General features: G+C 54.6%; 1 protein-coding gene across 2 annotated transcripts; it reads left to right on the top strand.

Moving 5' to 3' along the window:
• Positions 1 to 1145: 1145 nt before the first annotated feature.
• Positions 1146 to 10192, top strand: MLEC (malectin). 2 transcript variants are annotated; one of them, XM_045842303.1, is made up of 5 exons: positions 1146 to 1277; positions 7139 to 7317; positions 7891 to 8067; positions 8192 to 8249; positions 9430 to 10192. In XM_045842303.1, the coding sequence occupies exons 1-5, from the start codon at positions 1265 to 1267 to the stop codon at positions 9657 to 9659; spliced, it is 657 nt and encodes a 218-aa protein (XP_045698259.1). In that variant the 5' UTR covers positions 1146 to 1264; the 3' UTR covers positions 9660 to 10192. The 2 variants fall into 2 exon arrangements, with proteins under 2 accessions (XP_045698259.1, XP_045698249.1); XM_045842293.1 differs by having other exon boundaries at positions 1203 to 1607.
• Positions 10193 to 16276: the final 6084 nt, after the last annotated feature.

Raw genomic sequence — 16276 nt, 5'->3', positions numbered from 1 at the left:
GGGACCTGGCCGGCAACCCAGGCATGTGCCCTGACTGGGAATCAAACTGGTGACCTTTGGGTTCGCAAGCCGGCGCCCAATCCACTGAGCCACACCAGCCAGGGCTAAATTTGAATTTCACACAATGAATTATTTTTTGGTATAAGCATGTCCCATTTGTTTATGCTGAGACTTAAATTTAAGCTTTCTGTATTTTATCCGCTAAATCTGACAACCTTAATTGTAGGGTTTCTATAAATAGATAAATGGGATTTTGCCTTGACTGTGCCCTAAACTTGCTGTGTGACCCTTCGGGCAACACTGCCCTCTCTGGGCCTGTTTTACTATCTTAAAAGTGGGAGTTCGAGTAGCGACCACAGCGCAGGGATCGCCAGTGTGAGAGGACGTTGGGTGGACTGTCACACAGCAGACAGGGAGCTCCGATCATGCAAGAGCAGATGGAACAGACTAGATCTCCACACAGGCCTCCGCTCGCCACTCTCCTCTCTGTCGCTGGGGAAGCCCCGGATCCACCCCCTACGACGCCTGGGCCCGCCTGAGGCCGTTGCCATGGAGACAAAGGTAGCCTGGAGGCCCTCCCCCACTAAGCCACGCGTTTCCGCTGCGTTGGAGCCTTCTGATTGGATGGCCATCTGGACGAGCCCAATAGGGCGTGGGGGCGGGGTCTTGTTCCCGTGGGAGTCAAGTCCTCAAGACCAGTGCATGTGGCTTTCTGTGGGAGGATGGGTTTCCTGATTCACAAGGGGACAAAGACTCTGAGGTCGGGAGAGTGTCCATTGCTTCTACTAGAGCTTATGTTCATGTCTCAGAGAAAGGGTGAGGGCAAATCGGCCACGCCCCCTCTGGTGCCCATTCGGTCCTAGGATCTGGAGCACCGGAAGTGCTGGCAACGTGTTGGTGCGCTCTACCCTAAACGTTCCTCCCTCGGCCACCTTTCCTATTCAGCTACGAGATTCCGGGGCCGTCTGGGCGCTGCACCCCGACACTTCCGACACTTCCTTATTGAAACACCGTTTCAACCGAACTCCGAACCTCTGAGCGCGTTCCCTCCTGTGCCTGAGGGTTGGGCCGGCGCCTGGGAGTAGCCACGCCCTTCCCCGCTCCTGGTAGCCAATGGGCGGGTGAACCCCGGCGAGGTGTTGGCTAATTAATGAGGCCCGGACGCTGATTGGCTGCAGATCGTGGCCGGGGGCTGGCCGACGGGATAGGTTGTTCCCGAGGTGGGAGGTGGTAGCGGTCGTTGAGAAGGAGGCCTGAGATCGACATGTACCCGGCGGGTGAGACAGAGCGGCCCGTGGCGCTGTTTCTCTGAGTCCAGGGCGGCCTGGAGGCCGGCTGAGAACGAGGGTTGGAGGAGGCTGCCCCCGCTTTGGTGGCCGCCATGCTGGGGGCCCGGGCGGTTGAGGGAGCCTCTGTAGCGCTCCTGCGACTGCTGCTGCTGCTGCTGCTGCCGGCTTTCAGCGGGCCGGGGCTCGGCATGGTTGGCTTGGTGGGAGCCGGGCTGCCCGAGAGCGTTATTTGGGCAGTCAACGCGGGCGGCGAAGCGCATGTGGACGTGCACGGGATCCACTTCCGCAAGGACCCTTTGGAAGGCCGGGTGGGCCGAGGTGAGAGCCTCTCGCGGAGCCGCGGGATCCCAGGCCTGCCGTGCTGGGTGCAGCCGGCTAAGGGCTGCGGGCCCCGAACCCCCTTCCTCGACCCCTGGGGCCACGTCTCTGGAGCAAAGTTTCTGCAGTTTACAGGGACCGGGTCACAGCTCAGAGCCTGGCACTGGCTTGAGAAGCTACCAAGAGCCATTGAGGCATAGAGTTAGCGAGAAGTTATAGTTGGACCTCGCATCCTGCATTTTCCTAACTCCTCGCCTCGACCCGAGCTGGGAAAAAAGTAAAGACGAGGGCGGCCTATTGCCACCTCGAGGCCTCACGATTGTAGGTTATCGGGGTCCCTGGCCCGGGTGGTTCTCTCCTCTCAAGTCAGTTCCTGGTGGAATTTTGCCGACCCCAGACATCGGCCGCTTTCCTTACTGGTTCTGCAGGAGTGGGGCTTGATACTTAGCCAGAATAGAAAGGAATCTTTGAAGAGGACGGGCCAGAAAAGTTTGATCGCAGCCTCCTCTCCCCGCCCCGCTTTGGAGCGAGGGCTATGTGTGCTTAAAAGCAGAAGCTGCAGGCCGCCCCCAGAGGATGGTTATATCGAAATCGTCCTGCACTGGAGGCTGGTGGTGTGTCAGCTGGGTCAGCCAGTGTAAGTTCTGAATAGTTTGAGAGTGTGTAGAACTTATGCTAAGTGGTCCAGAGAGGTATGATCCCAGCTTATGGGAAAAATGATTTTGACTTAACTGATTGAGCAATAGTGGTTATTACAGAGCTGCACAGTTCTCTCCAAGTTGGTGGAAGAATTGCCAGGAGAGCTGGTTAAAAATGCAAACCCCAGACCTAAGAAATTAAACCCAGGTTTCTGTACCAGAGGCTTCTGATGTAAGTCATCCCCAGACCACACCTCTCTTGGGGCAAATCTGCTCTAGACTCTGTCTCTTCTGTACGTATGATTGAAAAACAGGTTTAAGAAGGAGGCCCTTGCTTCATAATGTTGGAAGATTTATACTGTATGCTGGGTTCAGAGGCTGGCAAATTGGCAATATGCCATCTCCAGAAAACTAGGAGACAGACTTTCTCCAACTCTTTCTTTCCACGATGCCCAGATTTGGCTCTTGCCTGGACTCAAGTATTTAACTTGGTTATTCCAAGTTAATTGCAGTGCCTTGAGATTTGCTATATTCTATACCCAGAGCATATTAGGGAGTTTATGGCTTACATATATGTGAGAGAGTTGGGACACAGAGCTGTTTTCTGAAGTTCTGTGTTTGTCTTGGAATTTATGTAGCCTTGGCATGTAGGTCTCAGTAGGCTGGATTCAGCTGAGTCAGGGGGGCCCCATGTTTAGCAGCTGTAACGGCCGCCAAAGTCAGACTTCCTAGCAGGCGGTGCTACCGTCTCCATCTGGACCCTTCCTCTTCGTGGGCATGGGCCCTTGAGGAAATTTGAGAGCAACCGTTTGCGGACTTTGCCCCTTGAGAGAGCTGTGGTGAGGACTGTGTGCAGATGGTTCCTTTCATTTATGCAGATACCAGGCTTTCAGGTCCGTTGTACAGAGGAGGAAGTCAGGACCACACAGGTTTGGTTCCCCGCTACTCCTCTCATTCAGCAATCCTGGTTTTAGTTTGCTGGTACAGGTGGCGGTGTTTTTTTTTTTTTTTAAAGAATTATTTATTTATTTATTTATTTATTTATTTATTTAGGTTTTTGGCCTGATCAGCAGTGACCAGGCTCCTTGTCTTTGGGTTCTTGGCCCATGGTTGCAGTTCCTTCTGAGTTTTTTTGTAGCAAGTAGAATTACCCGAGACCTACCAAAGCTCAAGCGTACTAGAGTCCTATCCCGGGCCCTGGCCTTCGAGGCAGTCTGCCATCAGAGGTTTCCTGCTCCAGTCGATCAGCCTGGGTCGGAATGTAGCAGTATTAGGGCCTGCATGAGGAGTGGAAGATGCTTTTCTGCTGCTGCTTGGACCAGCCTGTTGCAATATTATGCTTCTGGGTGCCTGAGACCAGCTTTTTGCTGGCATTAGGTCTGGGGCTGAGGTGTGATTAAGCTTCCACTCTCGGGAGGCAGCTCTGTAGTTTCTTCTGTGCTAAGGAGTGTGGCACCACCCAGGGAAGCGCAGCTGTTCGCGCTGCTTTCCTTCTCTGGCTCTGGATAAGGGCGCGCCAGCGATTTGGAGACCTGGGCCTCATGTAGCTATTCACACTGATTGCAGCAAGAGCTGTATGCTTATATCTTTTCCCACATGCCTGTGATACTGTTTCCAGCGTGCTAAAGAAAGTTCATTTTATGTTGAATGAATTCAGGTATCTGTTGCCAAGTTAATCCAGATAAGGGTTTGGCCTGCTTTTGAACTTGCTCTTTCTCTGTAGTGTCTTTGTAGTTCAGCATTCATATAACTGTGAGTGGCCCAGGGCACCTAGTGGCTTTAGCGTTCAAAGGCGCTTGGCAATGTTTATTGAACTTCACCCGCCAGGATACTTGGTGTTCACAGGAGATAGTGACAGCCTGGGAAAGGCTTTTTCAACCGGTGCGCTTCAGCAGATGAAAGTACCGTTACGGAGAGTGGTTCAGACACGCTCGATTTGGGATTTTGGCATGCCGCATATTCTAGGTTCTTTTTAACTTGCTGCTGCTGGGTTCCCCTTGCGTCTAAGGGAGAGAAGACCTGGTTATTTAGCCTGAGGGCATAGTGCCTGGCTTGGTTTTAGGAGAGGCTATTTTCTCTTCATAGAAAGACACCTGCTAATCGTTCGTATTACCTTGAAGAACTTGCTGTACCTTCTCTGAGCCTTATTTTCCTTCTTAGTAAAACTTCTCATGCTTCAGAAATCAGTGACATGGACCTGAGAACTCCCTTGTCCAGAGTAGGTTAAAGTGTCTCTACCTGTTTCTTTGCTTGATGACCTTTTACAGGGAATTTAAAAGTAGGGCAGAACGTGGCTGCAGAAGGGAAGAAGCTGGCCAGGGGCCTGAGCCTATCACGTTACTGATGCTGTGGGCCTGAGGAGAAGACCCTTTTCTGGGCAGCCTTCCTTTTGGCTGAGGAAGGATTTGGCCTCGGTGAGATACGCGCTTGAAAGACAGGATGCCTCTGGTTTGCTTAAGACACAGATTTGTGTAGAATCCTGGCCCAACACCGCCACCTAAGATGCGGGCTTCACGCGCAGGCCCTCCGAGTAGCAGAAGTTCGCGGAGAATCTGGGGAGGCGATATCCCCATTTTACAGGCGAGAAAACACCCAGAGGAAATACTTGTCCTGAGCCACATACTCTAGGACTGAAATCCTCGGCTCGCGTACTCTGAAACCTGGGCTGGCCACTCCATTGTCCGGGACTAAGCAGCAGTGGGCAAATGTAGGCCCCGGGACCCCCTTCCTCTGTGGCTGTCTGAGCTGCAGTGTGCTCTGTACGCGTCGCCGTGTTCTGGAGAGATCTGTCGGGCTGTGACTACGTGAAGGCACCGGAGGGAAGGAAAAAATCCTTTTTGCTGCTGTATCTCCTGGGCCTTGGGCACATTCAGCTTGGCATGTGGCAGATCTCTTGGGAAGGCCACTTGAACGGGAAAATAGTTAAAGGTAATTCCCAGGTTATTAAGTGGTTTTTTTGTTCGCATGGCTGCGTTTTCTTGTGGGACTGGGACTGCCAGAGATTACATTACTGACAGTTTCTCACTTTTTCCACTTGGCAAGGGGAAAACAAAGCAAAACAAAACAAAAACCATGATTTCCCACACATGCACAACTTTTTCTGTGTATCTAAAAAGCAAATCTAGTTAACTTTCCAAATTTGTAAGGATTACGGTCCCTCACGGAAGAAGGAAATTCTTAGAACTCAATTGAATGAAAAATAGCCGTCTTTTCATCTTGATAGGTTTATGCCCCAGTGTAATGTCACATGAGCCGGGGAGAGAGCCTGGGGCGGCCCGCAGTACATCCTTTGTAGAGCTGCTCAGCTGCTCCCCTTTGATTTCGGGAGGAGAAGTAGGAAGAAGAAATGCCCGAAGACAAAAGTGCACTGAGTTTCCTGTTACTTTGTCTCATTAGTGCATCTGATCTCAGGCTACTGTTCACTTACAGGAACTGTTAATACTTATGTTTATTTTTTTGAGGGCTTGACCTTAGCCACTGCGTCTCTCAGTTGCTTTTTTATCTCCAGATTCACGCGCGCTGGCGTGTGCTCGCACTCGCATCTCTCTCTCTCTCTCTCTCTCTGGTTTTTGTGATTCAGAAGATAATGCCCAGGGATGGTCACTCGTAGACATCTCCCAAAGGATCTAGGGGCCCAGTGTCACCAGAGCCACTGTGTGAGACGGGAAGGTGGCCGTGAGCTCTCAAGTCTGGGCTGGAGGAGAAACCAGGCCTGCGGGAGGTAGATTTGTGGAACTCCGGGCAGCCTCCTTGTGTTCCCGGGATGAAGGAGTCGGAGAGGCTCCTGTCTGAAGAAGGAAGCATGACCACTCCCCCTGGGGCTGGAGTGCAGTGTCTTATGTTTGAGGAAAGACCCCGGTTTAGTTTGTTAGGTTGGGGGAAGACACACCTCACACTGTATCATCTCCTGCCAAGTCTGGGGGAGGACCCGAGGCAGTAGAGGCTTTTGGCTGTTCTGACACCGACCTGAGGCGAGTATCTTTTTGCTTTTACCCTGCCTCCCCCCTTGTCAGTCTGTGAGACGGGAGGGCCGCTCGCTGCCCCAGAACTCGGGCATCTCAGGTACTAGGACCGTGGCAGGTTTTCTCTCCCCGCCAGGGTGGCTCTAGCCCCGTGGGGAGAAGCACGTGGCTTCATCGCTTTGCAGGAACCGTGCTGGGTGCGGGAGGTACAGTAGGAAGTTTCTTCCTCCTTTTTGTTTAACTGGGGGAAGTGTGCAGGAGAGGAGGCGAGGTTGAATTGTGTGCGTCTGTGGGAAGAAAGGTGCTTGGACCTGAAGGAAATTGGAGAGCATCGAACCCTTCTTTAGCGCCTTCAGACTTTTTCAACGAAAAGTCATAAAAAGCAACTGAAGCTGGGTGACTTGTTTGTGGTGAAGACAATGAAGAATGACTGTCCTAACAGATACCCTGCTTCCCAGACTCGGAGCTTTTCTGAATAAGAAAAACACATTCTTTTTGCACGTATTGGTCTTGCAGAGTTCTGGGCCATCCCCCTTGTTTTATGAGGTTTCTCTGAAGTGCCCCCTTGCAGGGCATCAGGCAGCTGGGCCGTAGTGCTTTGTTCTAATAATGAGTTAGACCTGTTCTCTGAAAAAGTCATGTCTGAAAGAAAAACTTGCAGAAAATCCCGCTCTGGGGGTTGCTCTAGGGGCCACGGGAGCTGTTGGGGTGATTAGGCTTCCGTCTCTTTCATTTTTTCACTCTGGCTTAGTAATGGCTTTCTTGCCTTTGCGTCTGGTCTGCTGGGAGCCAGGAGCAAAGGGGCCGGCCCCTTCCCTTCCGCCTGGCGGTTATTAGCTTTGCCCTGGAAATGCCTCCGGCCGTTCGGGGGTCTCTGCTCTTCTTTCATGTTTTGCCTCTGATGTGATTTCTCGTTATCTTTTGTCCCCAGCCTCCGACTACGGCATGAAGCTGCCGATCCTCCGCTCCAACCCCGAGGACCAGATCCTGTACCAGACCGAGCGGTACAACGAGGAGACCTTCGGCTACGAAGTGCCCATCAAGGACGAGGGGGACTACGTGCTGGTGTTGAAGTTCGCCGAGGTCTACTTCGCGCAGTCCCAGCAGAAGGTGAGGCCTGGTCAGTGCCCCCACCCCTGCCCCCCCGCCCTGACCAGCGAGACAGCGCCACTTTCGGCCAGTCCTCCGGGACCTGCAGACCTCCTCAGGAGGGAGGAACCCCCGACCTTTGAGGGGAAAGCTGGGTTCCCTTTGCGGCTAGAGAAGCCGTGTCCCACTGCTCACGAGGCTGCACTTGCCCGGGGCTGGTGACAGAGGACTCTTCGCAGCAAACCGACCCTGTCCTTTGAGGCCCTCCGGATTATCTTTCTTCTTGGTGTCTGCACCTGCTTTTTTTTTTTTTTTAGCCTTGTTCTTTTACCGTCCCTTCTTATGAATTTCCTTGTTTCCATGTTGAGCTTTTTTGTTTGTTCCCTAAGGCCAGTGTGAGGCCTCCTTGAGAGGGAAGGGACATGGACTTGGAGTGGCTCAGGTAGAGGACGCTAGCTATCCTGGAGCATATCCGGCCCTGTCGTTCCTTAAATTGCTTTTGAACTTGAAGCCCAGACAGGCGTGTGTTGTCCCGCCGCTGCAAGGGCATGGAGCTGATGGTTTTGACGCTGTCTCCTTTTTCCGTCTTGGAAGGTGTTTGACGTGCGATTGAACGGCCACGTCGTGGTGAAGGACCTGGACATCTTCGATCGCGTCGGGCACAGCACCGCTCACGATGAAATCATCCCGATGAGCATCAGAAAAGGGAAGCTGAGTGTCCAGGGAGAGGTGTCCACCTTCACGGGGAAACTGTACATCGAGTTCGTCAAGGTAATGCCCCGTGGTGCCCTTGGCGCCGAGGGAGAGCTCCCGAGAGTGGGGCGGGGGGTGGGGGCACCACGGGCCGCCGCGCAGGGCTGACCGCCGTCTCCCGTTCTCTCCCGCGCGGCCGCAGGGGTACTATGACAATCCCAAAGTGTGTGCGCTCTACATCATGGCTGGGACGGTGGACGGTGAGTTGTTTTCGATCTGCTTTTGGACTTGGGCCGACGGGTGTGGTCGAGAAAACCCTCGGGGGATAATTTAGCTGCCCCATATTTTGAAAACGATTACTGAAAGCCCAACGGTGGGGGCCCCGGGGTCAGGAGGCTGGGGATGGAGTGTAGCTCGGTGTAGGGATAGGGATGAGCCTCGGAGCCAGACCTGTGTTTGACTTGCGTTGCTGCCATTTAATCAGCTGTGTGGTTTGGGACGAATTCCTTTAACTTTTCCTGTAAATTGTGATGAACACACTTGTTGGTGTGCCAGACCCTTGTAGCCGTTTGGAATTGTCCAGAATGTGTCCTTATTCTGCTTCTTTGATGCCTGTTCCCTGGGGCGGGGGTGGGGGGGCAGAAGGAGGAGTTCTTCACTGTTCTGGTCTGCTCCGTCTCTCCCAGACTCCAGTGTTGCCGGGCCACACTGGGCAGAAGTTCATTTATTATGGTCTCCTTGTCCTTGTGATCCAGCCACAGGGTACGTTTCCTTCTCAAGGCTGAGATTATGCTGGCTGCCAGCTTCCCAGGCGGATTTTTGCAGAGAAAGCTAGTGTCTTAGTACCTTTTCTCCCCATCCCACCTCTGTACCCTTTCCCAACTCATCCTGAAGGCGCTGAGGGTCTCATCCCATTGTCTCGATGTCCCCCACGTGCTGATAGGATGACATCCAGGCAGATGTCTTACAGCCCACAGATTTATGGTTCCGAGTGCCCGAGGAGGAGACAGAAGAGGGGTAGTATGTGTGAGAGCCCAGAACTCTGTGCATCGGCTCTGCCTCGGCTGCTTTGTGAATCAGAAGAGAACGTGGGATTGTGGCAGGGAGGAGGAGGGGTTTGAAAAGGGGAAGCCTGGGTGTTGTGTTGTCATCCCTGTCCCGTCCGTCCTCTTGGGGACCTGGAGAAGTGGGACCCGTAGGGGAGAGAGTGACCCTCCCCGTGTGCAGGGCTTTCACTGCGTCTTAGCCGAATCCGAAGACGGCTGCTGTGCTCCGGAACCTGCAGTTCTCTAGGCCGGAAGCTATTTCTGCTCCTTCGGCCCCTCCCTGCAGCCCCTGGTTAGGTCACAGCGTCTCTTTATTGTGACTCATTTACCGCGTCTAAGGGTCTCCCGTCAGTGCTGTGGGTCTTATTAAAAGGTATCCTCTTTCTTGTGTCAGATGTGCCAAAGCTGCAGCCTCATCCAGGACTGGAGAAGAAGGAAGAGGAAGAGGAGGAAGAAGAGTACGATGAAGGATCCAATCTGAAAAGACAGACCAATAAGAACCGCGTGCAGTCCGGCCCCCGCACGCCCAACCCCTACGCCTCGGACAACAGCAGCCTCATGTTTCCCATCCTGGTGGCCTTCGGGGTCTTCATTCCGACCCTCTTCTGCCTCTGCCGGTTGTGAGCGCAAGTCACCGTCCTGAGCAGGGTGGAGGGGTGCGGGAAAGAGACCGGACGCGTTGTTTGGTTCCTGTCCTTTTCACGGTGATTAACACAAACAAACAAACTAAAAACACCACAAAAAAATTAAAGGAGCTAACGAGAGGCAGAGCGCGTGGAGAGCAGCCCTCCTTCGGCACCACCGGGCCCCCAGCCTGCCTCGGCCCCGGGCCTCCGCTCGAGCGGCCCCACCGTCCCTTTCCTCTCCGAGGCACCTCGCTCGGGTGGACGGGTCCTCCCTGCTCAAGGACCCTCGTCTGTTTACCTAGTGGAAAGGACTCTGAACTTGGAGCAGACCCCCTTTTTAGGGTTGCAATTAACAGCAGGGACACAGTCATCTTGTTCCCTGAGAAGACCAGCCCTGGGAGTTGGGTATGTCCTGAACGCGTGTCCAGATGCGTTTCCAGATGCCCCCGGGATTGGGAGTGGGCGCGGTCTGCGCATGTGTGAAGATGTATACTTTGTATGATAGGGGTGAAAACAGAAGGGTTTTTTTTTTTTTAAAAAAAAAGAAAGAAAAGTAGATACTTTCCTACTTGGAAGCCTTTCTGGTTTTAGCCCATCGGCAGTTCCAACTTCCTGTCTGAGCTTTCTGCCGCCGCCTGCTTCCCTGGCGCGGCCCGGGGAGGGGGCGGTCTGGCGCCCGAGACGGTCAGTGTACGTCAGGCCCGCAGATCGCCTCTGGCTTGTTACCACAGCAAATCATTTTGATTTCAGTGTTTGTTGGGGACTTAATTTCTTCTTTCTTTCTTTCTCTCTCTCTCTTTTTTTTGTTTGTTTTTTGTTTCTTCATCTGGCTCATTTGAATTCTCTCTCAACCATCTCACTAAGTAATTGCCAAGGGAAGACGACATGAGGACTTGGGATTCCCTCTGCTTGAATGTCTTATCACCTACCACTTCACCTTGACGGTACCTCCCTCCCTGGAGCTCTGAGCCAGCAGCAGGAAGACCTGACCCGAGCAGTTCTTGCACTGGCCCCTTTGCAGGGGCTTGCTGCCAGGGGACAGAGATGCTTTCCAGCCTGCAGCGACAGAACACTTGACCTTAAGAGTCTCTTCTGGTCTTTGGATTAGAAAAGGCTTATGTAAGCATCCCTTAGGAGCAACCTCAGAGACTTGAACGCTGCGAAGTGACTGACCACTGTTTAGAATGTCTAGTGTCTGATGTTCATTTACTCCTCTGTCCTTTTATGTCACGGTTCAGCCAGTTCTGGGTCTGCTGCCCCAAGGAGCTAGACTGACTGTCCCTGGCCCAGGGACGCTGCTCACCGGTCTTAACAATCTGCCCCTCTGTCTTTTCATTTTCCTCTGCAAGTAGCAGTCAGGTTCTTGGTGTGGCAGCAGGGACAGAGTTCCAGGCAGCCGTCGTCCTGGTGGCCCTGGAGCCCACCGTGGCATCTAAGTGTCCATCTTGAATTCCCCGGAAAGGCTTCTCTGCAGGAAGCGGTTCTTCCCCGCTGTGCCGGCTCTGGTCTCTGTCTCCTGCTTCCCGGCTGCGAGGAGCTCTGTGGATGGAAGGCAGCAGGGCTGGCTTCTGCTTGGGCTGGGGCAGCAGAGCATCTCAGGCCAGGGCAATTTTGTGAAGGTGTTTAATTTCGAGTTGGTCTTTTTTGGATGTTTTTTGTAAAGAGCTCCATCTATTTGAACTACTTCGTATGTGACAAAGTAAGTCGTCCTCGGGCTCACGAGCTGGGTTTTGGCTTTTCACGAGTGAGTCTGGGCCGGCATTTCGTCCTCTGACCATCGTGGCCCTTCGTTCTGGCTGCGACTTCAGCCTCAGTGCTCGGGTGTTGAGTCAGGCAGCTGCACGGTTGTGGCCGAAGGCCGCGGTCGGGAAGGTGGAGAGCTGTACAGAGCTCCCTGCTGTAAAGGATGGCGGACCCTCCATCCTGGGACCACCTGCCCGGGGCAGCGGGCATCCTGACTATCCATGGGGCTTCTGACAGTGGCTTCGGCCCCCATTCCGTCCCGTCCCATCCCATCCCGTCCCAACTCCCCAGGGCCGGGGGCTACGGCCTGGACTGGTGACAAGCTGAGGAAGGAAGACTCGCTGCCTCCGTTCTGCCGCATTCGTTTGCCTGGGTCTCACTGAGGAAGGAGGGGTCCCCACCTCCTCACCTCCGCGCATCCCTTCCGTGACTCAGAGTCTCAGAAGGAAACCTCGGCTCCTGGGGCCATTTCCTCATGGTACTGTAAGCCAAGCAGCCCCGCCGCTGCCTCTGTCTCCCAGCCCACCCTTTTCCCCTGAGCTCGGGGGTAGGGATGGGCACTTTCCTCTTCGGTTGTGTCTGAAAGGAAGGAACATCTTTCTCTGGCCGACAAAAACTGAAGGGGAAATGAGGTAACAGGAAGAAATGGTGGGGGCTGGGGTAGAGTCCCCTGGGCCAAGGGCTGGTCACAGCTGGCTCATGATGCTGAACTTGAAAGCGTTTTTTTTTTTCCCCCTCCCAGATGATATAGGTACGTGAAATTTAGGTTAAAGCGGTGGGATGGGGCACTCTTTATTTTTATTTTTGTATTGTGTGGGCTAAGAATTACTCAGTAGTTCATCTTTTGCTTTTTGCACTGTTTGTTCCCTTGCCTGTATTTTGAGCTCGTGCTAGGACAGAGAGCCTGCGCTGTAGGGGGTCTGTTGGGGTTTGGGGGTGCGCAGCGGGGGCAGTTAGGGGTGGGGAAGCAGCGGCCTGGGCTCTTCCCCTGGATCTACGCTCTGCCCCAGGCTGCTTAGGTCCCCTGAGACCAGCTGGCCAGAGCTAAGAGCAGATGGCCAGGGTGGAGCTCCTTTTGCCAGAAGCGTGGCTTCCGTCATTCTGGGTGGACCACGCAAAGGTGTCTGCTGAAGATGGCCAGAGGGTCTGTGGTGTCGCTCTGATTTGGGCCAGGGGCCAGCTGGCCTCTAATGGGACTTCTTTGAGCTTCTCTCATGCTGAAACATTGTACCAGGAAGCAGTCTGTGGGTCCCATGGCCCCTAAGGAGATCCATTCTTGGAGAAATTCCCACTATCGAGGAGAAGCTGCTCAGTGAAGACACTGAGCTCTGGGGACCTGAAAGATGGTCGTCTTCAGTGTCAGTGGTGTCAGACTCCCGGGAGGACCGCCGGGCCACCTGTGGTTCGGGAGTGCGGTCTCATTCTCTCGTTCCGCTGTTTGCCTAGGGGACGCCGGCCTGCAATCGGGGAGCACATAAGAAGTCACTTAGGCTTTTAAGAGAGAGGGCGAAGTTTGCGTTACGTTTACCTTCCTCTTTCTGTGCCTGGGAACTGGGTAATCCAGTTTCAGAATTGTGATTCGACTTTATCTTTTTGAAGAAGCTTCTGTTTTAAGGAATTTCTCTTCCTTCTTACCCTGCCTCTACCCGCGCTTGGGAAGGCCTGGCCATGGCTTCTAGAATCTCAGCTGAAAGTCAGAAAACGGCAGCGGTATGTTCCCTCTCGCAGCACTTACACACCCTTCCCTACAAAACGGCCCACTTGAGAAGCCCAGGGAAGGAGTCAGCGGGCTCTCTGCCCTCCCTGGGGGTCGGGGAAGGACCCCCCGCCCCGGGTCAGCACAGTGCCTTTTCCTCGCCTGCTCTGCACCAGGGTGGGCATTCCCTCCAATTCAGGTCTGGGCAGCGGTCTTCCAGTCCCTGCCCTGGGGCTGCTTCCCCCTCCCTTCTTCCCCTTCCCCTTGGCTGGCCAGCTCTGACCTAATTCAAGTGTCTTCTTGCCCCGAGGAGCCTTAATGGCATCAAGTGGCACCATGTAATACTGTCCTCCATGCCTCTCCAGACGGACCGAGGAGAGCGGGGGAGCTCTCCGAAGTGAGAGGCTAAAAGATGCTTCTGTTTGAAAGAAGGGCAGAGGGAGAGCTGTGGGCCGTCTTCCGCTGTGGCTCCAGGGGCAGAGGCCGGGGCCAAGCAGAACCGGGAACACCTAGGGTCTGTTCAGAGCTCTCTCTTCTATGGGAAGATAGAATTAGGGATCAAAGAGCTCTAAGGAAATTGCAAAGAAGCCTTACTGCTCGAGCTTCAGAGCGCTCAGCGTAGTTTTTCCCTTTCAGTCTGAGCTGCGACTCTTTCTGCATCGAGGCCGCTCCTGGAGCAAGAGGGCTAGGCTTCCTCATTTTGTTACGAGATGAGATTGGCACCGACGGGTCAGCTGCCTAGCGAGGGTGGGTTTCCTCTCTGTGCATGGGTGGCTTGCTGCCGATCTGGTTTGTCCCTCCCCAGCGGCCTTCTGGCCAGCCTACTTTGGGTTGCCACATCTTTTTGATAAGAACAGATGCTTTGAGGACCGGCTGGGTTGGCAGAAAAAGAGCAGGATAGAACTCTTGGGATGGGGCCCGCCCCCCCGCCCGCCAGGAGTACAAAAGCAAGGAGCCAGGATCGTGCTGGCAGCCGGGCAGACAGCGGTGCCTGGCAGAGTTGGCAGAGAGGGCCCTGGCGCCGCTCGCATCCAGGCAGTCTCGTGCGAGGGGGGCACGCAGCGCCAGGCAGAGCAGAACTCCGTTCTCACCTCTATTTTGAGCTTCCGCGCTTTCCTTCAGCACGAGAAGAAACAATAACAAACTGAAGTGCGCACTCATCTTTGCAAAGGACAACTGTCGGGAAGGCAGGGCCGCGTCGCCGGGCGGGAGGGGAGCGCTGGCAGGGAGAGACGGCTCGGTGAAACCAGGACTGAGACATCCCCGACTCCTCTGCCCTGACGTGTCGGGGTCCAGGGAATGAAAAGAAATTTGACCCTGGGTTAGTTTCCTCCTTGGGTTTTTCTTCCACCGAGTTCTCCCACGTTGGGGCCGGCTGCCCGTTCTGAGCTCAGAGCAGCCGCTTCAGCCATCTACCTGGCTTGTCTGCGGGCCCAGCCCGCCCCTCCTGACTGGTCCCGTGGTGTTCTGTACACCACGTGCTGGAGAGTAGTGTCGAGTTCTTAGCAGCCCTTTTGTAGTTCCTACTCAAGACCCCCATCCTCTCCCCGCGGAGGCGAAACCAACTCTGTGGCCACGACGCGCACTTACAGCCGCACAGTGAGACGGACCGAGGGGCTTTGACCCTGGCTGGCCCGGGAGAGCAGTAGGGGTGGATAGAGCTGTCTTTCCTTCTGGGCTGTGTCCACCTGTCCCTGCCCCTTCTGTGCCCCACCCTACTCCCACCAAAAAGAAAAAAAATCAGGATGTTTTTCACTGTCCATTGCTTTGTGTTTTAATAAACAATTTGCAGTGACACTCTGTGTTGGGATTGACTTTGAGCTTGATTGTGAAGAGGTGAGGTGACGGGGTGGGAGAAGGCCGGCCCAGGCGTTCACTCGGCACGGGGCACGTTTAGCCACATGGCTCTTGCCTGTCTTTGCACTGGGGTGTTGGGTTAAGGAAGTGAAACTGTAAAACCATGCCTGGCCAGTTCAGCCAACAGCACATTCAAGGAAAAGTGAACGTTTTGTTTCCACTTTCACTGGAACACCAGGCCACGGCGGACTCGGTCCAAGGCACGCCGGGGCCTGGCTGCCCCTCATTCCCTCAGCTCCCACCTCCGCCTGCAGGCACAGGACCATGGGACAGGTCTCCTTGCTTCCTCCTTTTCCGGTGCGTCGCCAGCGTTGAGTACGCACTGGGAAGGGGCAGAAAGAGCAGGAAGGATTTTTCTCCCCGTAATGTGTCTGCCGTGTTTTACAGCCGAGGAACAGAAACTCAGTGACTTACCCCGGGCTAGCCAGGAAGTGGGGAGCTGGGACTCACACCTAGCCTGCCTGCACGGCCCGTGCTCTTTCCAAAGCCGTAAGAGTAATAGTTACAGCCATCCTTCCCCGAGTCCTTGAAATGGGTAGGTTGACGTGCACTTTTACAGATGTTGCCCGTTTAATCGTCACCAAACCAACAGGTATGAGCCGTTCAGAGGGGAAGTGACTTGCCCAAGGCCACACAGCCGGCAGGACGCAGAGATGGGGTTGGACTGGAGCTTGCTCTCAGTCATCACTCAGCTGCCTTCCATTTCCCCACAATGCTCTGGCGCCTACCTGCTGTACCCGCCTCCCTGCAGGAACCGAGGCTGCTGGTTTGGAGAGAGGGAGGAGGAGCTGGGCCTCCCTCCCTCCTAGCCCTTGAAGGGCAGAATTCAGCGCTGAACTCGGAAGAATGAGGCCAGTGTTGGCCGAGTCTGTTCTCAGGGCCCGGAGAAGCCAGAAGGCCCACAGAGCCTCTTTCTTAGCGTGAGCCCACCTAGAGCTGGAGCTGTGGACTAATTTGGGTTCAGCTGTTGCTATTTCAAGGAGCTCTGCGTGAGCTGCCAGCTGGGGAGGGGACCTGAAGAAGCCCTGCTCCGGGGAGTGGCAGGCAGGGGAACCGTCTGGCAGAAGATCCCGGGCCGCGTGCCGGGGCCTGGGTCAAGTCCTCCGTGGGTCCAGATCTTAATCTCGCTGAGGAAATCAGGCTCCCGGGCGGCGGGAGCCGGTGTGCCAGACCTTCCCTCACACTCAGTGTCATCCCTCCCCCTCCATCCCCCACAGAGGAAGAGAAATGCGTTTTTCCAGCATTTACTGGAAAGCTGTTGCCACAGCGGTGGTGAGGGGTCAAGGGCAGAAGGGAGGTGGAGCGGGGAGGCTCAGGAG

This window comes from Phyllostomus hastatus, unplaced genomic scaffold (assembly GCF_019186645.2).
Source record: "Phyllostomus hastatus isolate PE091 unplaced genomic scaffold, TTU_PhHast_1.1 phas_contig_1162, whole genome shotgun sequence".
Lineage (NCBI taxonomy): Eukaryota > Metazoa > Chordata > Mammalia > Chiroptera > Phyllostomidae > Phyllostomus > Phyllostomus hastatus.
The sequence above is the reverse complement of the archived record's forward strand: the minus strand, read 5'-3'. Positions and strand labels throughout refer to the sequence as shown.

Bases quoted from the DNA above. Each gene is read 5' to 3' on its own strand.
- MLEC (XM_045842293.1), top strand. From the start codon at position 1,382: ATGCTGGGGGCCCGGGCGGTTGAGGGAGCCTCTGTAGCGCTCCTGCGA. The intron at 1,608-7,138 runs GTGAGAGCCTCT...TTTTGTCCCCAG, and splicing joins GGAAGGCCGGGTGGGCCGAG to CCTCCGACTACGGCATGAAG. The intron at 8,068-8,191 runs GTAATGCCCCGT...GCGCGGCCGCAG, and splicing joins TGTACATCGAGTTCGTCAAG to GGGTACTATGACAATCCCAA.